Below are 14,272 nucleotides of genomic sequence, written 5' to 3'. Positions count from 1 at the left end.
CCAACCTAATGCTTTGGCTTGTTGAGCACGCTGTGTTAGCCACATTTTAAGGAGCTGCCTGCTGAACTCTCCTCTCTCCATGAACATCACCTCTAAAATCCCTCAAGTGCTGGGAATGAGAATGGGGTTTCCAAAATCAGCCACTGTATCTGCACAGATCAGAATGAATGTAGCACCAGACTGCAACAGAGAGGGGCCGCGGCTCAGTGGCAGAGAATCTGCCTGACATGCAGAAGCCCCCAGGTTCAATCCCTGACATCTCCAGTTAAAAAAAGGATTAGGTAGTAGATGATGTGAAAGATCTTTGCCTGAGAGCCACTGCCACTCTGAGTGGACAGTGCCAACCTTGACAGACCAACAGTTTGATTCAGTATAAGGCAGTTCGATGGGAAGCATCTTCCCAGTAGCACTAATGACCAGCATCCAAGCTTGGACATACCCAGTGAAGTGCTGGACCTCACTACGAACAGGAAAAGTCCTAGGCCATACCACACCCTACACTCAAAGGTCTCTTGCATTTTAAGAGTGGTTTGCTTTATGGCATGGCGGTAGTTTTAGGATTGTTTTTTATCTTCTTCTTGGCATCACTGGATGAATCACCTGGTTCTTTGGTGCCCGGCTGCTGACATTAGCAAGTCGGATGCTGCCCAAGAGCAACTGTTTAAGACAGCACAACTGAACATATTGCAGTCTGGAGGAGCGATCTAAAAACTAGTTATATATTGAGCAAGTTTAGTCCTACTGAACTAAAGTGGCTTGGGATCCCAGGGAGGAAATGTTGAGAAGCTAGCAGGCTCCTTACCTATTGGGGTGGGGGCATCCAATGGTTAACAGATTTGTTCCAAAGCATATACAATTACTTGGAGATGCAAACTAGCTAGAATGTTGGGACTGATAAAATGCAATGCTGTTTAAGAGGGTCTCCCGTGAAAAAGGAAACTTGAGCAAGGTGACACAACATCAGTCTTTATAACCAGCTTCCTACTTTACACCCCAGTGTAACTTTTGGCCAATTATACAAGGCCAACCTAGCCAAGTGTACAGAGGCTAGCACTCGCTTGCTCATATTTAGTGATGGCATTACAGTCCCAGAAAGTCTGTTTCAGAGAAGAACATGCTCTCTCACACCAAATCATTCCCTATGGTTTTAAGATCAAAAGTGCATTTTTCAAAAGTCACCCATGCATCAGGAGATAGTTAATTACTAATCGAAATGCACAGATTGAACCAAGAGTCTAAAGTACATTAAAATAATGAGTAGGAAGGGTTGCAAGTGCACCAATAGATGTGACACTATATTCTAAGCAAATTCTCCGATGGACTCTTCTACATCGGTCTGCAAAACTGTCAGGAGTCAGGCTTGTAAATTGCCACTTGCCTTATATCAAGTACAAATGGCCTTCATGTACTCAAGTGTTTGAAAAGCTAGTTTTTGAGGGCCACAAACTGAGATAATTACATATAGGTGGCCAAAACAGCTAGTAAAAAATCATGGCTAGCAACTCCTGCAGACTGGTTTGCAAGGCAGCTTTAGTTAGCACTCTCTTATTGAGAAATGGAAACCAAGCATAGCACAGCACGGCCATTACTTACCATGGCGTTTCATCCCCCCCCCAAAAAAAGCAATGATGCTGAGCCCCATGGCAGAAGCAATACAACTGTGCACTCCAGACTTTGGGCCCTGGCATTTCATAGCAGCTGCTCCCAGCTAACTTCTTCACACAAGAGAAGAGATCACAATTCTTTAGGCCTGGCAATCAAGGGCAAGTAAGTCTCTGCTTGGAAGAGCTGCTAGAGAATACAGGATAGAAAGGTGAGGATTGCCCAAAGGTATAAGATTGTGGTGCACGTGCCCATAATCATTATGAGGGTATTTTGGAGGGGTCCAACAATAGAAAATGAAAGCATTTCTTGAGTATCTTTCATTTCCTTACATTTTCCAAGTTCTGTGGTCAGGGTTAATCAATAAGCATACTTACATTTGATTGACTTTTACACTTCCTTTCCAAAGAGGGCATCAAGCCAGTAGATATAAGAGGAACCCTATGCTGCAGGAACGTCTGACCCAGCACTGCTGAAGTGAACAGGACATGGCCAGCAGTTCTCCATGGGTTGTTTGCAAGGACTTCTGAAGCCCCCCCCCCCCCCCCGCTGCCCCGCAGTCATCCCCAACTCCTGGCAAGTCAGGCTGAAGCTTCAGCTGCTTAAACCCTACATTCCTGGCAGCTGTCAAAGGGCACAAAGGCAAGGCAATCAGAATGGGGTAAAATGAGACTCTTTTTGTTATAGCCAGATAGGCAGTGGAGAAGAGTTTATGCAAGGTCACAATTGGGAATTATGGTGGAAATACAAAATTCATTACCTCGTTTTCCTCCTCCTATAACAGAGCCCACTGAAGTTTGCAAAAAACAGCTTCTTGGACACTAAGGCGGGAAGGAATATAAAAGACACAAAAACCAGATGTCATCGCTTGTCAATGCTGCTCTTCTCTCACCCAACGCCCATGTAAACAAAGAGCCCCTTATAAAATTTCAAGATTAAAAACAAAACTTGAACAGACAATGAGAATAAGACAAGCCAGAGGGGATATAGAGAGACAGACAGACAGGTAGAAAGAGAGCTTTTTTACATTTTAAAAAACATTTATAAAGGTTCTTTGTTGTCGGTTTTAAATACAAAGTGCTTCTATACATTTAGCAGGTTACAGTGTTAGCAAATAGATCCCTGTGCCGAGTTACCCTGTTTGCTAGGGCTGAGTCAGTGACTGCCACTTCCTCCTTAGCATACTGCCCAGTTCAAATAAAGGAGAGCAAGAGCACCATGTTGCTGATTGAATAGATGCAAGTCCCCATTGCTGACAACGGATTCATCATGCTTGAGATATATCAAGAGAACTGCCTTTCAGTGGGCAAGAAATTATCTTAAATATTGGTATACATGTCCATCTGGAGGAGCTTTTGAGACTGAAAACATTTAAAACCTGTAAGCAAAGCACCAAAAGGAAAGTGGCAGCATCCTGCTCCAACAAGCCTATATTTGTGCCAGACATTCAATATTCTAGACAACTGCATCTATAAAAAAAAATAGTTAAACCTGGGGAGTTGAGGCCAAAGGATATTGATTGCGGAAATATTTCTTTTCCTTGGTGTATGCACGTGGCTTTAAAATACAAAGGTCCACTAAATTTATCCCATTCACAGTATACAAGCTGCAGCACTTGGCACTGGTAGCGCCCCTTGGCACTGGCTCATTATTCTGCTACGGAAGCACTGCACTGCTCTGCCAGCTAATGCACATGGGTGATGCCATCCACGCCCTTTTATCCACAGCAAATACTGGGGGGAGGGGCATTTCTTCCAATCAAATAGCAGCACAAAAGCTTTAACTATACCAGTTTGCCTCCATCTTTTGAATTAACCTGTAACTGGGGGGAAGAAAGAACCTGCAGTTCTCAAAAACAAGGATTAGCAACCACATTTGGTTACAAAAGGAATCCAGTGTTCAAAATTTATCCTCCACAGGGGATAAACATCATGCTCAGAAACTGCTTCCAGGGTCAGAGATGTCTGCACAGCACAGTGAAGGAGAATCCAGCAAAAGCCATTTTGATTTCTGATCACCAAGCAGCTTCCCCAAAGCTGGCCAAGGGGCCACATGGCTCCAAGTCTGAGTAACAGCAAGGGGTTTTATTACTCCTTAGCTTATCCTGCAAAACCTGAAGTAGAATCAGTACAGTGATTCTTTTTGAAGTAATAGCAATTAACCATCACTTAGCAGATTTTTAAAACTGCACACAAACCTAAACCAGACAAATGTCTGCTTTAACTCTTAAGTGCCACAAAAGAACATTTATGCCTATACAGGAATAAACATGATACTTGCTTTCGCAGCAGCCAAAAGCAAAGGCTAAATTTGACTGACTATTGCATTAGGCACTAAGGGAGGGGAGGGAGGTGGTGGATCAGAAGCATATATTTTATTCCATCCCTAAAGTGTTCATCACATTATAGCTCAAGTGCTATACAAAAAGTTTTTAAAAAAACAAGCATGAAGCTAACATAGCCTGCCAAGACAAACAGAGACAGTCATGGAACTCAAAGTTCAACTGATCAAAGAGCAGCCACTCATTAAAGCAGTCGGCACCTGAAGGACGCTCAGTGGCTCATGTTTGAGATATAATCAGCCTTTGGTTCTAGACAGGTACCTGTGCACACACCCATTTTGCCAACGGAATGCAAGTATTGTGGATGGCTGATCCAAGCAGTATAATTAATGAAAATTTCCCTCTAAATCGTGGAACTCCGGTGTTCACATATCTGCACACATCGCCTTTGTGAACTTTAAATGGCTAAAAAGGCCCTTTGACGATAGCGCCCCCCCCCAGTGCTACTGAAACACAAACAATAAATAACCACAATTATAACTACAATAAAGTACCATTGCTCTAACCGGCTTCATGATTTGCAGCCTTGGCAAAGGATTCCACAGCCATGCTGACATCCTTGCACACCTCTACAGATGCTCCCAGCTAGGCCACAAAAATTAATTTAAAAACCAATCATTCAGAATAGCAAGGACTGGGCACACTCTGAGCAATGCGTCCATTCTGCTCACTCTGCATCTGCTCTCCCTTTCAGTTCATCTCAGTAGCGTTCTGTTCCACCTTACAGGCCTGATAGGACTTTGTACAAGACGTTACGTGCCGATGAAAACTATCCCTCCACATAAACCTTTTCCCACATATGTTACACTCATAAGGCTTGATGCCTGTGTGGATTTTCATGTGGCCAACCAAGTGATGCTTCATTTTGAACTTCTTACCGCACACGCCACACCCGTAAGGCCGGAGGCCCAGGTGCATGCTCATATGGCGGTCCCTCTGGCTCTTGTGTGTAAAGCTTTTGCCACACTGACATGGATACAGCTTGTCGGCTGTAGAAAACCCAGAAAGGGCATTTTCTTCTTTGATTCCAGAGGGCACATCGAGGCTTTCCCCATAACTTGCAGCAACTGCAGCTTCCTGCCTGTGGATGGTTAGACTTCCGTCGGCTCTTTCCCCGGAGAACTCTTCCATGGAAGAGCCGTAGAAGTCAACCTGCTCATCGTAATTGCTTTCATCAGCTTGCTCAAACTGGGTTTCCATTTTTTTCACAGAGACATGGAAGTCTTCGGAGCTGGAGGTCTGGATCGAGTGGTCCACCTGTATGGCATTTAGGGACGCAGAGACCTGGTGCTCATCATAAGCGGTGTGTGCCTCCACCCCTTCGCAGTCCTGCACAAATCTCTCAGGTTTCACGTGGATCCATCGTTTGTGAGACATAATGCTGGGCTTGCTATAGATGGGCCTGGTGTATTGATATTCAGCGCTATCACTGGCTCCTTCTTCCCCATCTTGGCTTGTCATCCCTGTGCTCAGCCGGTCGTGTTCCGTAGAAGAGTTGCTGGGAAGATACTCATGTTCCGTTAGCTGAGAGGAAAGCTCATCTTTCGAGCTTTCCTCTTCATTTTCACCATCCCTCAGTTCCTGTGCTTTGTGGAAGTCTGTTTGCCCTGCAGTTCCCAGCTCAAAGCTGTCAACAAGGCCATTGTAACTGCTGCTGCTTGGAGACTGGTGGTCAGTGCTGCGATTCAGCTTCTGACAAAGGACGGAAGGGTTCCCCTCCAACACCTCTGTGCATTTGTCTACTACGTGCCACATCTGAAGGAAGCTCGCGGCTGTCAGGTAGCTGACAATCTCTGGAGCGGGCATCACCAGCCTCCCAGTGTAAGAGGACAAAAGGATGTTCTCAAATACTCTAGGATTCATGACGTCGGGCAGGACAATTCGGCGGCTGTTTTTCAAGAGCACTTGGTCGCAGAAGTAAGGGGAGCTGGCTGCCAGAACAGCTTTATGAGCACGGAAGAGATGACCCTGGACTACAATAGAAACATCACACAGCTGCCCTTGCTGGCGCTGCTGGTTTAGTTTCTGCAGAATGGTGCTAGAGAAATCAGGGAATTCCACTCGAAAAGAATTTGTGCCGGGCTCCATTTCATCACAGCTTTAGCAGTGCACTGCAAGAGAAAACACCATGTTACAGCATGAAAGCAGACCAGCTTTACGAACAAATTCTTACACGCAGGTGACCCTGCAAGGCCCATGGGCTCCAAGGAGGAAGACACCCAGGTCAGAAAGCTTATGTGATCAGTTCTTGAACGGCCTCAAAACTTAGAATTGAAAACTGGAGATTGCTTCAACAGAAAAGGGGAAACATACGTGCCAAAAACAAAACTAACTTGCAATACTTTGTATTACTCTCTCTTACATTTATTGTCTTAGCCATAAGCCATAACAAATCATACAGTAAAAACAATAGAACAAAAACACAGCAATATATACAATTAAATGAAAATGGACAATATAATCAATAGCTTACAGCAAAACCCAAGCTCAGTCTAAACTTCAGTGCCACTAACGCAAATAAAGCCACTCTGTTGGAAACATAGGAATCAGTATCCGAAAGTAAAAATATAACCAGGTCCAGACTGGAGATACCGAGACACCACAGGACGATAGAGGTAATGAACCTTTGTCTGGAAGATTCATGCCATGGGCACCTCAGAATGTAATGTACCACATCATGCACTTCCCCCATGCCACAGTGGCAAAATCTAAGGGGGGCAGGAATACCAAGAAAACAGCCCGTACAGATCGAGGGCATAGACTGAAATCTTAAAGAAGTGAAACCAGTTCTTGATTCCAGGGTGACTAATTTCTCCAGATAGGGGGAGAAATTATTAGTCCCCAATGGCACACTGTAAATGAGTGAGAAGGGGGAAGGAGCAACTCTATACCCATGTGCAAAGGATTCCATGCCTGCTTGGCCAGGAGGCCACTGTCACTCACTACAGACAACAGGCTATCTGAAGTAGATTTCTGGATCAGGTTATGCAACTCCCCGTCTACACTGCAAGTCTCTTGTGTGTCTGCTTAGTTTAATTTAATAAAACGTAGAGAGCCTTATCTATTACCTAAACAGGTACAGTACAAGACCAGTTAAAACCAGAACAGTAATGGCTCACAGCTCTCAACTCCCTGAACAGATATAAGGCAAAAATTGTCAGCCCCTCCCAAATAGGACCGCTCTGCAGCACTTCGTCCAGTCTGCTCAGGCGGGTACCCTCCTAACCTCTTCTGAAAGGCTGTTCCACCAGGATGGTGCCGCTGCTGAAAATGCCCATGTTCGGGCTATGACTGATCAGATGATGTCGGGGCGGGGGAACTGGCAGGTGAGATTGCTGGGAGGCTTGAAGGTGGCACTCTTGCAGCTCCACTTACTGAACCTGGGGGAAAGTGAGATGGGAAAAAAAGTCAGAATGTTATTTTTGTTTCTGTTCACCTTGGGAAACCTCTAAATCATTCATCAACAAACTAGTCTGTGCACCAATTGGCTTTGCTCTTGCGTCAGTTTCCTGCTGTGTGGAGTGGACTTTATTAGTGGTTGCAGTTGGATTCCCGTGCAAGGTGATGGCATTCCTGAAACTTCTGATGGTCCAAAACATTGCATCCCACTTTCTAGTAGGGTGGGTCATCAGGTAACACCCAGGCACACATAGGTGCCCTATGGCCTCCAAGACTGCTATCCAAGGTCCTGGTGGAAACTCGCAAAAGCCTAAACAGGCCAAGTCCCTCATACCCAAAAGGCTTCCTCCGCCACAGCCTTGACTGATCCGGAACAACTCCCATTGTACACAAGGGCACCTGAAGACAAACTTGGAGGAAATCTCTCTTCCCCTGGGCCCTTGCCAAAACTCAAGCTTCTGTACTTCTGGAGGGATTTTATGACATTTTAAATCAAGCTTATTGTGAAGAGATTGTGAGGGACAGGGCATATTCATAATTATGATATCAGTTGCTCTGAGTCTGTGGGACAGGGTGGGCTGTAATCACAAGCAAATAAAGCACCAACCAATAACAGAAAAAAATACATCTATAAAGTAATATATGCTTCAACAAGCAGGTAGATGCTCTAAGGAGATGTAGATTTCTCAACCAAATATTCAAAAAGATCTACAGAAATAACCTTTAGTTAACACCAGAAGTGAAATTTTATTTTCCTAAGCATTAACATCACATTTGTTGATACTTGGAAGGCCAGGCAGGTAGAATTACAACAGGACAGAAATAACCCAGTACCAGAACATTCCAAAATATATGCAGAAAGAATGCAGTTCTACTCTCCATTTCCCTTTTTTGAAGAACAGCAACCCAATAACGTCATTACTTTTGATCTACAGAGCACTAATGATATTGACAAATGACTGCGGTATAATGGGCATGATTCAGATGACAGGGGCATGGGTAGAGATGCAGTGGCCAGCTGTTCCCACCCCAAATTATGAATCTTTCTCCCACTACAGATTTGCCATAGGTCAAGTGTGAGCAGCTTCTAGAAGCCTAAGCCCATATAAGCTGGTTTCTGGAGCTCAGGGTTGTGATGGGAAAGGGGAAGGAAGTTTGACTAATCGCCTCTACTGCCCGTGTTGCTTTCATTAACACACACACACACACACACACACACACCACACACACACAAGAGCTTTTAGGATAGAGTGGAATATAAATCTACATAAAAGGAAAACTGTAGCTGTAACAATTCCTGCAGAAAGGGACTCAAGTCAGGGTGCAGACAACTAATTTTTATTATTGATTACATTTAAATGCCTTCTTTCATCATGGAACTCATGAACTCATGATGGTCTACACGGGGCTCCCAGGTCTCCCATCCAGGCCACAACCAACACTGAGCCACATAAAACCAGTGGCAATGCATGAGAAGCCGCTGGAAAAAACAGCTATCTAAAATGAGGTGCTTGCAGCAAACCAAAAGACTGCTCCTTCCAACAACACACAAAAGTTAACATCTTAGAATGTACTAATAAAAGTCTCTGTTTAGCACCTTTTTGATTCAGTGCTTCTCAATTAAATGGAGGTCTGCCGAGTGCAAACTCTTCTGCAAGAACTTTTCAAGCATCAACAAGGATCGAAACAGGGACCTCCCCCCCCCCCCACACCCCAATCCAAAGAAGAGTTCTAAAAGAGAGTGTTAAGACAGGGCTTCCTGTTTGCCCAAACTGATAAATACATGAAGTGGACAAAGAGAACAGTAAGGAATAAGTATGTTCGAGATTTAATTTAAGGGTGGAAAAAACAAAAAATAGGGCCTGGTATCCCCACCCATAACCATCTCATGGGGGAAGTTTCCTCTGCTGTTTTTTCTTAGCTTACTTGACTCTATGAGGTCTCTAATACACAGAGCAACACCACCCCCAGACCATAACAATAAACTTGTAGCACCACCCCAACACGTCCTTTCCTTACTCCGCTATAGAGTTTATATCCAAGGGTAACCATATCGCATTGATTTTCTCAATCCTACCAGGTCCCGTAAAAGCCCACTATATCTACACTGCCATTTAGCACTAAGCATTCCAGCTCCCTGATCTTGGCTTGGAAATTTCTAGCATTGGTTTACAGGCACCTGAACATCATTTCCTTCTCTAAGGATCACTGTCTGCCCCCAGCCCTTCTGTTTCCTCATGTGGCCTTCCTTTACTGCCCCACTCTCGCTCACGTTCTTGCCCTCTCCCTCCAATAGTTCCCCCAGAATTTACCATCCTGCGCCCTTTGAGAGGAATTGTTCCACATCGGAGGCTCTTAAGCTCCTGTCAGGATCTCCCCAAAAGTTAGTTTAAAAGCAACTCTACTGCCTTCTTAAAATTAAGTGCCAGCAGTGTGGTTCTCTTTCGGTTCAAGTTGTTTGGCTTGTCCCAGAAAATTCCCCAATGTCTGTCAAATCTAAACCTTTCCTCTCAGCAGCGCTTTCTCATCCACATATCAAGACCTCTAATCTGTGCCTACCTAGTTGGCCCTCTGCTTGGAACCGGCAGCAATTCTGAGCATGTTACCTTGGACGTTGTGGGCTTTAACTTGCAGCCTAGTAACCTTACATTTTCTTCCAGGACAACACAACTACATTTCCCAGAATCACTGATGTCAACCTGCTCCACAACCACTGACTCCTCTGCAACACAAGGTATCAAACTATTTAGACAGCAGGTGATCTCTGCATCCTTCGCATCAGGCAGGCAAATCACTATGTAGTCAAAATACCCATTGTAGACCCTGCTCTCTACATTCCTAAAGACCTACTCCCACTACCAAGAGACTACCACCACCCCAACCCCAGAGGGATAGCCTCAGTATGAGAGGATACTGATTTGTTATTCAGGGAAGGGGCCCCACTGTAGTGCAGTGGTTAGAGAGTTGGACTAGGAGCTGGGAAACCTTGGTTCGAATCCCTGCTCTGCCATGGAAGCTCACTGAGTGACCTTGGGCCAGTCACACACTCAGACTAACCTACTTAACAGGAGTATGGTGAGGATAAAATGGAGGGGAGGAGAAAAATGTAAGATGTTTTGGATCCGCACTGGAAAAAAGGCAGAGTATACATAAAATGAATAAATAGATAAGGGATCGTTCCTCTCCTCCTCCTCAGCTTGATATCCTCCAACCTCAAGACCCTCACACTCCATGTCAAATACTGGCTCTCTGGGAGCAAACAAAGGCAACGTATTTTTGTTTTTCAGATTCAGCTGACACACGACAGGCTAATAACCATCACATCAAGAATCATTAACAGAAATTCACAGACATTGGATGAGTTTCCAGGTCCAGCCAAATAGAGATGTTAATCTAGTCAGTGTAATGCTTCAACAAACAGGACACTCATCTGAAAAAAGACAATCCTTCAAAAGCTGCTACGAATATACCCCTAATGGAAGGTGGGAGGGGAGAAGAACCAGAAAAGCCCAGTTGCCAAAAGATGCATGGAGAGATGTAGTGGTGACCCTCAAGAGAGTGGGTAATGTGGTCCACAATACCAAAATACTCTTTAATTACTACAGATTTATATTATTAAAAAAAAAACATTTTAACTAGAGAGAATTGCAGACCTGCCATGTAAAGGTTAGAGTCAAACTAGAGCTGGAGGCCCAGGTTCAAGTCCCCATTCTGTTATGAATCTTACTGGGTGACCTTGGGCCAGTTACTTTCAGAGCTCACTTTAACGCACAAGGTTGCTGTGAGGAGAAAACTGGGGTGACCAGAAAGAGAGGGATTGTATATGCTATCCAAGGCAGAATCAGTTGAGTGCTCCAACCTCTGTACATGCTTTTCTTCCCTATAAATCTGCCCCCGCACACATGCAGGCACACACACACACCCCTAACAGGTACAGCTATGAAGGATGACTTGTTGGAAATACTGTAGCTAGGCCTTACTACCAGATCACACAAATTACCGAAAAACAAAATATTTCAGAATCAGAGGAAAAGCATATTATGGCTATTCCATAATATAGTTTGACTGCTTGGGACATGGTTGGAAGGTACATGAAAGGATGTGAGAATCAGTGTGGTTCAATGGCAAGTGTCAGACCAAGAGCTGGGAGATTCAGGTTTGAATCCCTTATATGCCATAGACGGTGATCCTGGGCCAGTGTCACTCTCGCACCTTAATCTCCTCATAGGGTTGTTGTGAGGAAAAACGGAGGCAATGAGAAGGATGTAAACTGCTTTGGGTCTCCATTGGGGAGAAAGGTAAGGTATAAATGAAGTAAATAAAATAATGAATCAAAGCAAGACCAAGTCTGATCAACACCCACGGGATAGGCCACTTGGAAGTCCTACGTATGCCACCCTCAGTTTCATGGAAGAAAGCCAATCAATACATTCAATAAATAAAAGGAGATGAATACAAAGCAGCAATCACAACGAATCCTGCTCTTCCTTTATCTCCACCCTTCCTCCACCAAATGGGATCGCCACATCACAACGTCTTAAAACTAAGGCAGGCTTTCCTTCTCAATTAACATGCTGCCATAGCATAACAGGTAACAGAGCTGTGAACCAGAAGTCCCTGGGTAAACCTCCCATCTGTCACAAGTGTAGCAAAACACTATTTTTCCCTAACTCACACATTCACACAACTTTAATAACTGTCCTACCTTAGAAGGTCATTGTATGAACAATCAAGCTAACATACAAACACAGAGAACTTTTCATATACACTATATAAAAACTAATTATTATTGCAATGTAAGGACAGGCCCACTGGATGAAGATTTTTTTAATGGGCAAAATTAACAAACAGGGTAAGCACCAGAGGAAGAAAAGAGAACACTGTATTTATTTATCACCATTAATAAATTCTCCCTCCCTCTTTCTCTAACTTCTCTCCCTCCACTCCTCCCCCACAAAACTAGGACCTGCTCAAGATCATAATTAAGAAAAGCATTACTTAATCCAACCAAAGGTCCATCTAGTCTAGCAGCTTGCTGCAATCCAGATACCTCCAGGCAACTCACCAAGAAGGCATGAAGGCAACACCCCCCATGCATCTCATCTCCCCCTTCCCCTAGCAGCAGTTCACATTCAAAGGTAAACTCTCACTACACATGGACGTCCCATTTAATTACCAGAGTTGACTGATTTACTATAAGACCCGCCTTCCTCAAGGATACCAAAGATTCAACTTACCCAGCATCTTGCTTCCCATAATGGCCAAATAGTTGCTTCTAGCAAACCCACACACAGGGCACACAAGCAAAAGCCCTCGCCTCTTGCTTGCTGCCAGCAATCTAGAACTCAGAGGCAGACTGCATCCGCCCATGGAGGCTCCGTGCAGCTATCACTAATTTGTCCCCACTCCCCAAGCCCAGAAAAGTCCACGCAGGCCTCTTGGACAGGAGGACTAGTAAGGACAGACGCTCACCTGTCCTGATGATGAAGGAGAACCAGCGAGGGGGGCCTCCCTCACATGGCGGACGAAGCCCCCGTCCAAGCTAGCCGCGTCGCCCCCATCACAAGACCAGAGCCCCTCCCCAAACAACCAGCAAACAAGCAGGCAGGAGGCGGAAATATGAACCCTTCCTCCTTCTCGTCTTCCTCCTCCATAGCGTTTCCTCTTCCGGGTCACGTGAAGACCAATAGAGTAGGAAGCGAACCAAGAGAACAGAGCGCCTCGAAGGAGCAGGAGGATCATAGAGTCGGGGGGAGCCAGAGTGTCCGCACCAGTGAAGAGGGATTGGAGAAGAGTGGAACTTTTTTCAGTTCAAAGGGAATTGTTTTTCCCTCTCCTTGTTGCAATATCAAAACATGCGCGCCGGTTAAATAAAATTGCATTTTATTTGTTTTAGGGAGTATGGCATTTCTTCTGCATGGGACGAGGTAAAAGCCGGAATGGGCGTTAAACAAATAGCGGAACGACAAAAACCAGTGGGACGTGTAAAAGCCACTTCAGAGAAGTATTTTAGAAATGAAAACTCTGAACTGGCAAGTGTTTATTAGCCCTTTCCCTGCCAAAATGCTCCTGGAACACCACGGAATGGGCCGGAACAGGCACTAAAGAAATGCCAGTACCACAAAAATAGTGGGAAGTGTTACTGACAATGCAGAACAAAATTTTAGACGTGAAAACACTGAACTGGCATGCCTTTATTAACCGTTTCCCTGCCAAAGGGTCCTGGTACACCACGGAACGGGCCAGAACAGGCACTAAAGAAAAGCTATTACCACAAAAAGCAATGGAATGTGTTGAAGCTGGAGAACAAAATTTTAGAAGAGAAAACACTGCTCTCTCTTGCTTTTATTAACCCTTTCCCTGCCAAAACGCCCCTAGAACAGCACAAAACAGGCCCGAATGGGCGCTAAAGAAATGCCAATACCACAGAAAACAGTGGGAAGCATTACAGACAATGCAGTGCAAGAGTTCAGAAGTGAAAACACTGAAGTGGCACGCTTTTATTAACACTGTCTCTTCCAAAAGGCTTCCAGAACACCACGGAACGGGCTGGAATGGGCACTAAAGAAATACTATTATCACAAAAAACAGTGGGAAGCATTACAGACACTGGAGAACAAGACTGTATAAAGGAAAACACTGAAGTAGCATGCTTTTATTAACCCTTTCCCTGCCAAAATGCTCCCGGAACAGAACAAAACAGGTCAGAACAGGCACTAAAGAAATGCTTGTACCACAAAACACAGTGGGAAGCATTACGGACACCAGAAAACAAGGTTTTACAAATGAAAACACTGAAGGGGCATGGTTTTAAAAACTTTCCATGCTAAAATGCTCCTGGAACAGAACAAAATAGGCCAGAACGGGCACTAAAGAAATGCCACTACAACGCCCCCCCCCCCCAAAAAAAAACCAGTGGGAAGCATTACA

General features: G+C 44.7%; 1 protein-coding gene across 1 annotated transcript; it reads right to left on the bottom strand.

The window, feature by feature from the left end:
- Window positions 1-3,220: 3,220 nt before the first annotated feature.
- On the bottom strand, window positions 3,221-12,976 carry ZBTB43 (zinc finger and BTB domain containing 43). Its single transcript, XM_054998378.1, has 3 exons — window positions 12,815-12,976; window positions 7,170-7,323; window positions 3,221-6,054 (listed from the first exon to the last, which is right to left on the bottom strand). Exon 3 carries the CDS (start codon window positions 6,029-6,031, stop codon window positions 4,634-4,636), a length of 1,398 nt encoding a protein of 465 aa, XP_054854353.1. The 5' UTR covers window positions 6,032-6,054; window positions 7,170-7,323; window positions 12,815-12,976; the 3' UTR covers window positions 3,221-4,633.
- Window positions 12,977-14,272: the final 1,296 nt, after the last annotated feature.

This window comes from Eublepharis macularius, chromosome 14 (genome assembly GCF_028583425.1).
Source record: "Eublepharis macularius isolate TG4126 chromosome 14, MPM_Emac_v1.0, whole genome shotgun sequence".
NCBI lineage: Eukaryota > Metazoa > Chordata > Lepidosauria > Squamata > Eublepharidae > Eublepharis > Eublepharis macularius.
The sequence above is the reverse complement of the archived record's forward strand: the minus strand, read 5'-3'. Positions and strand labels throughout refer to the sequence as shown.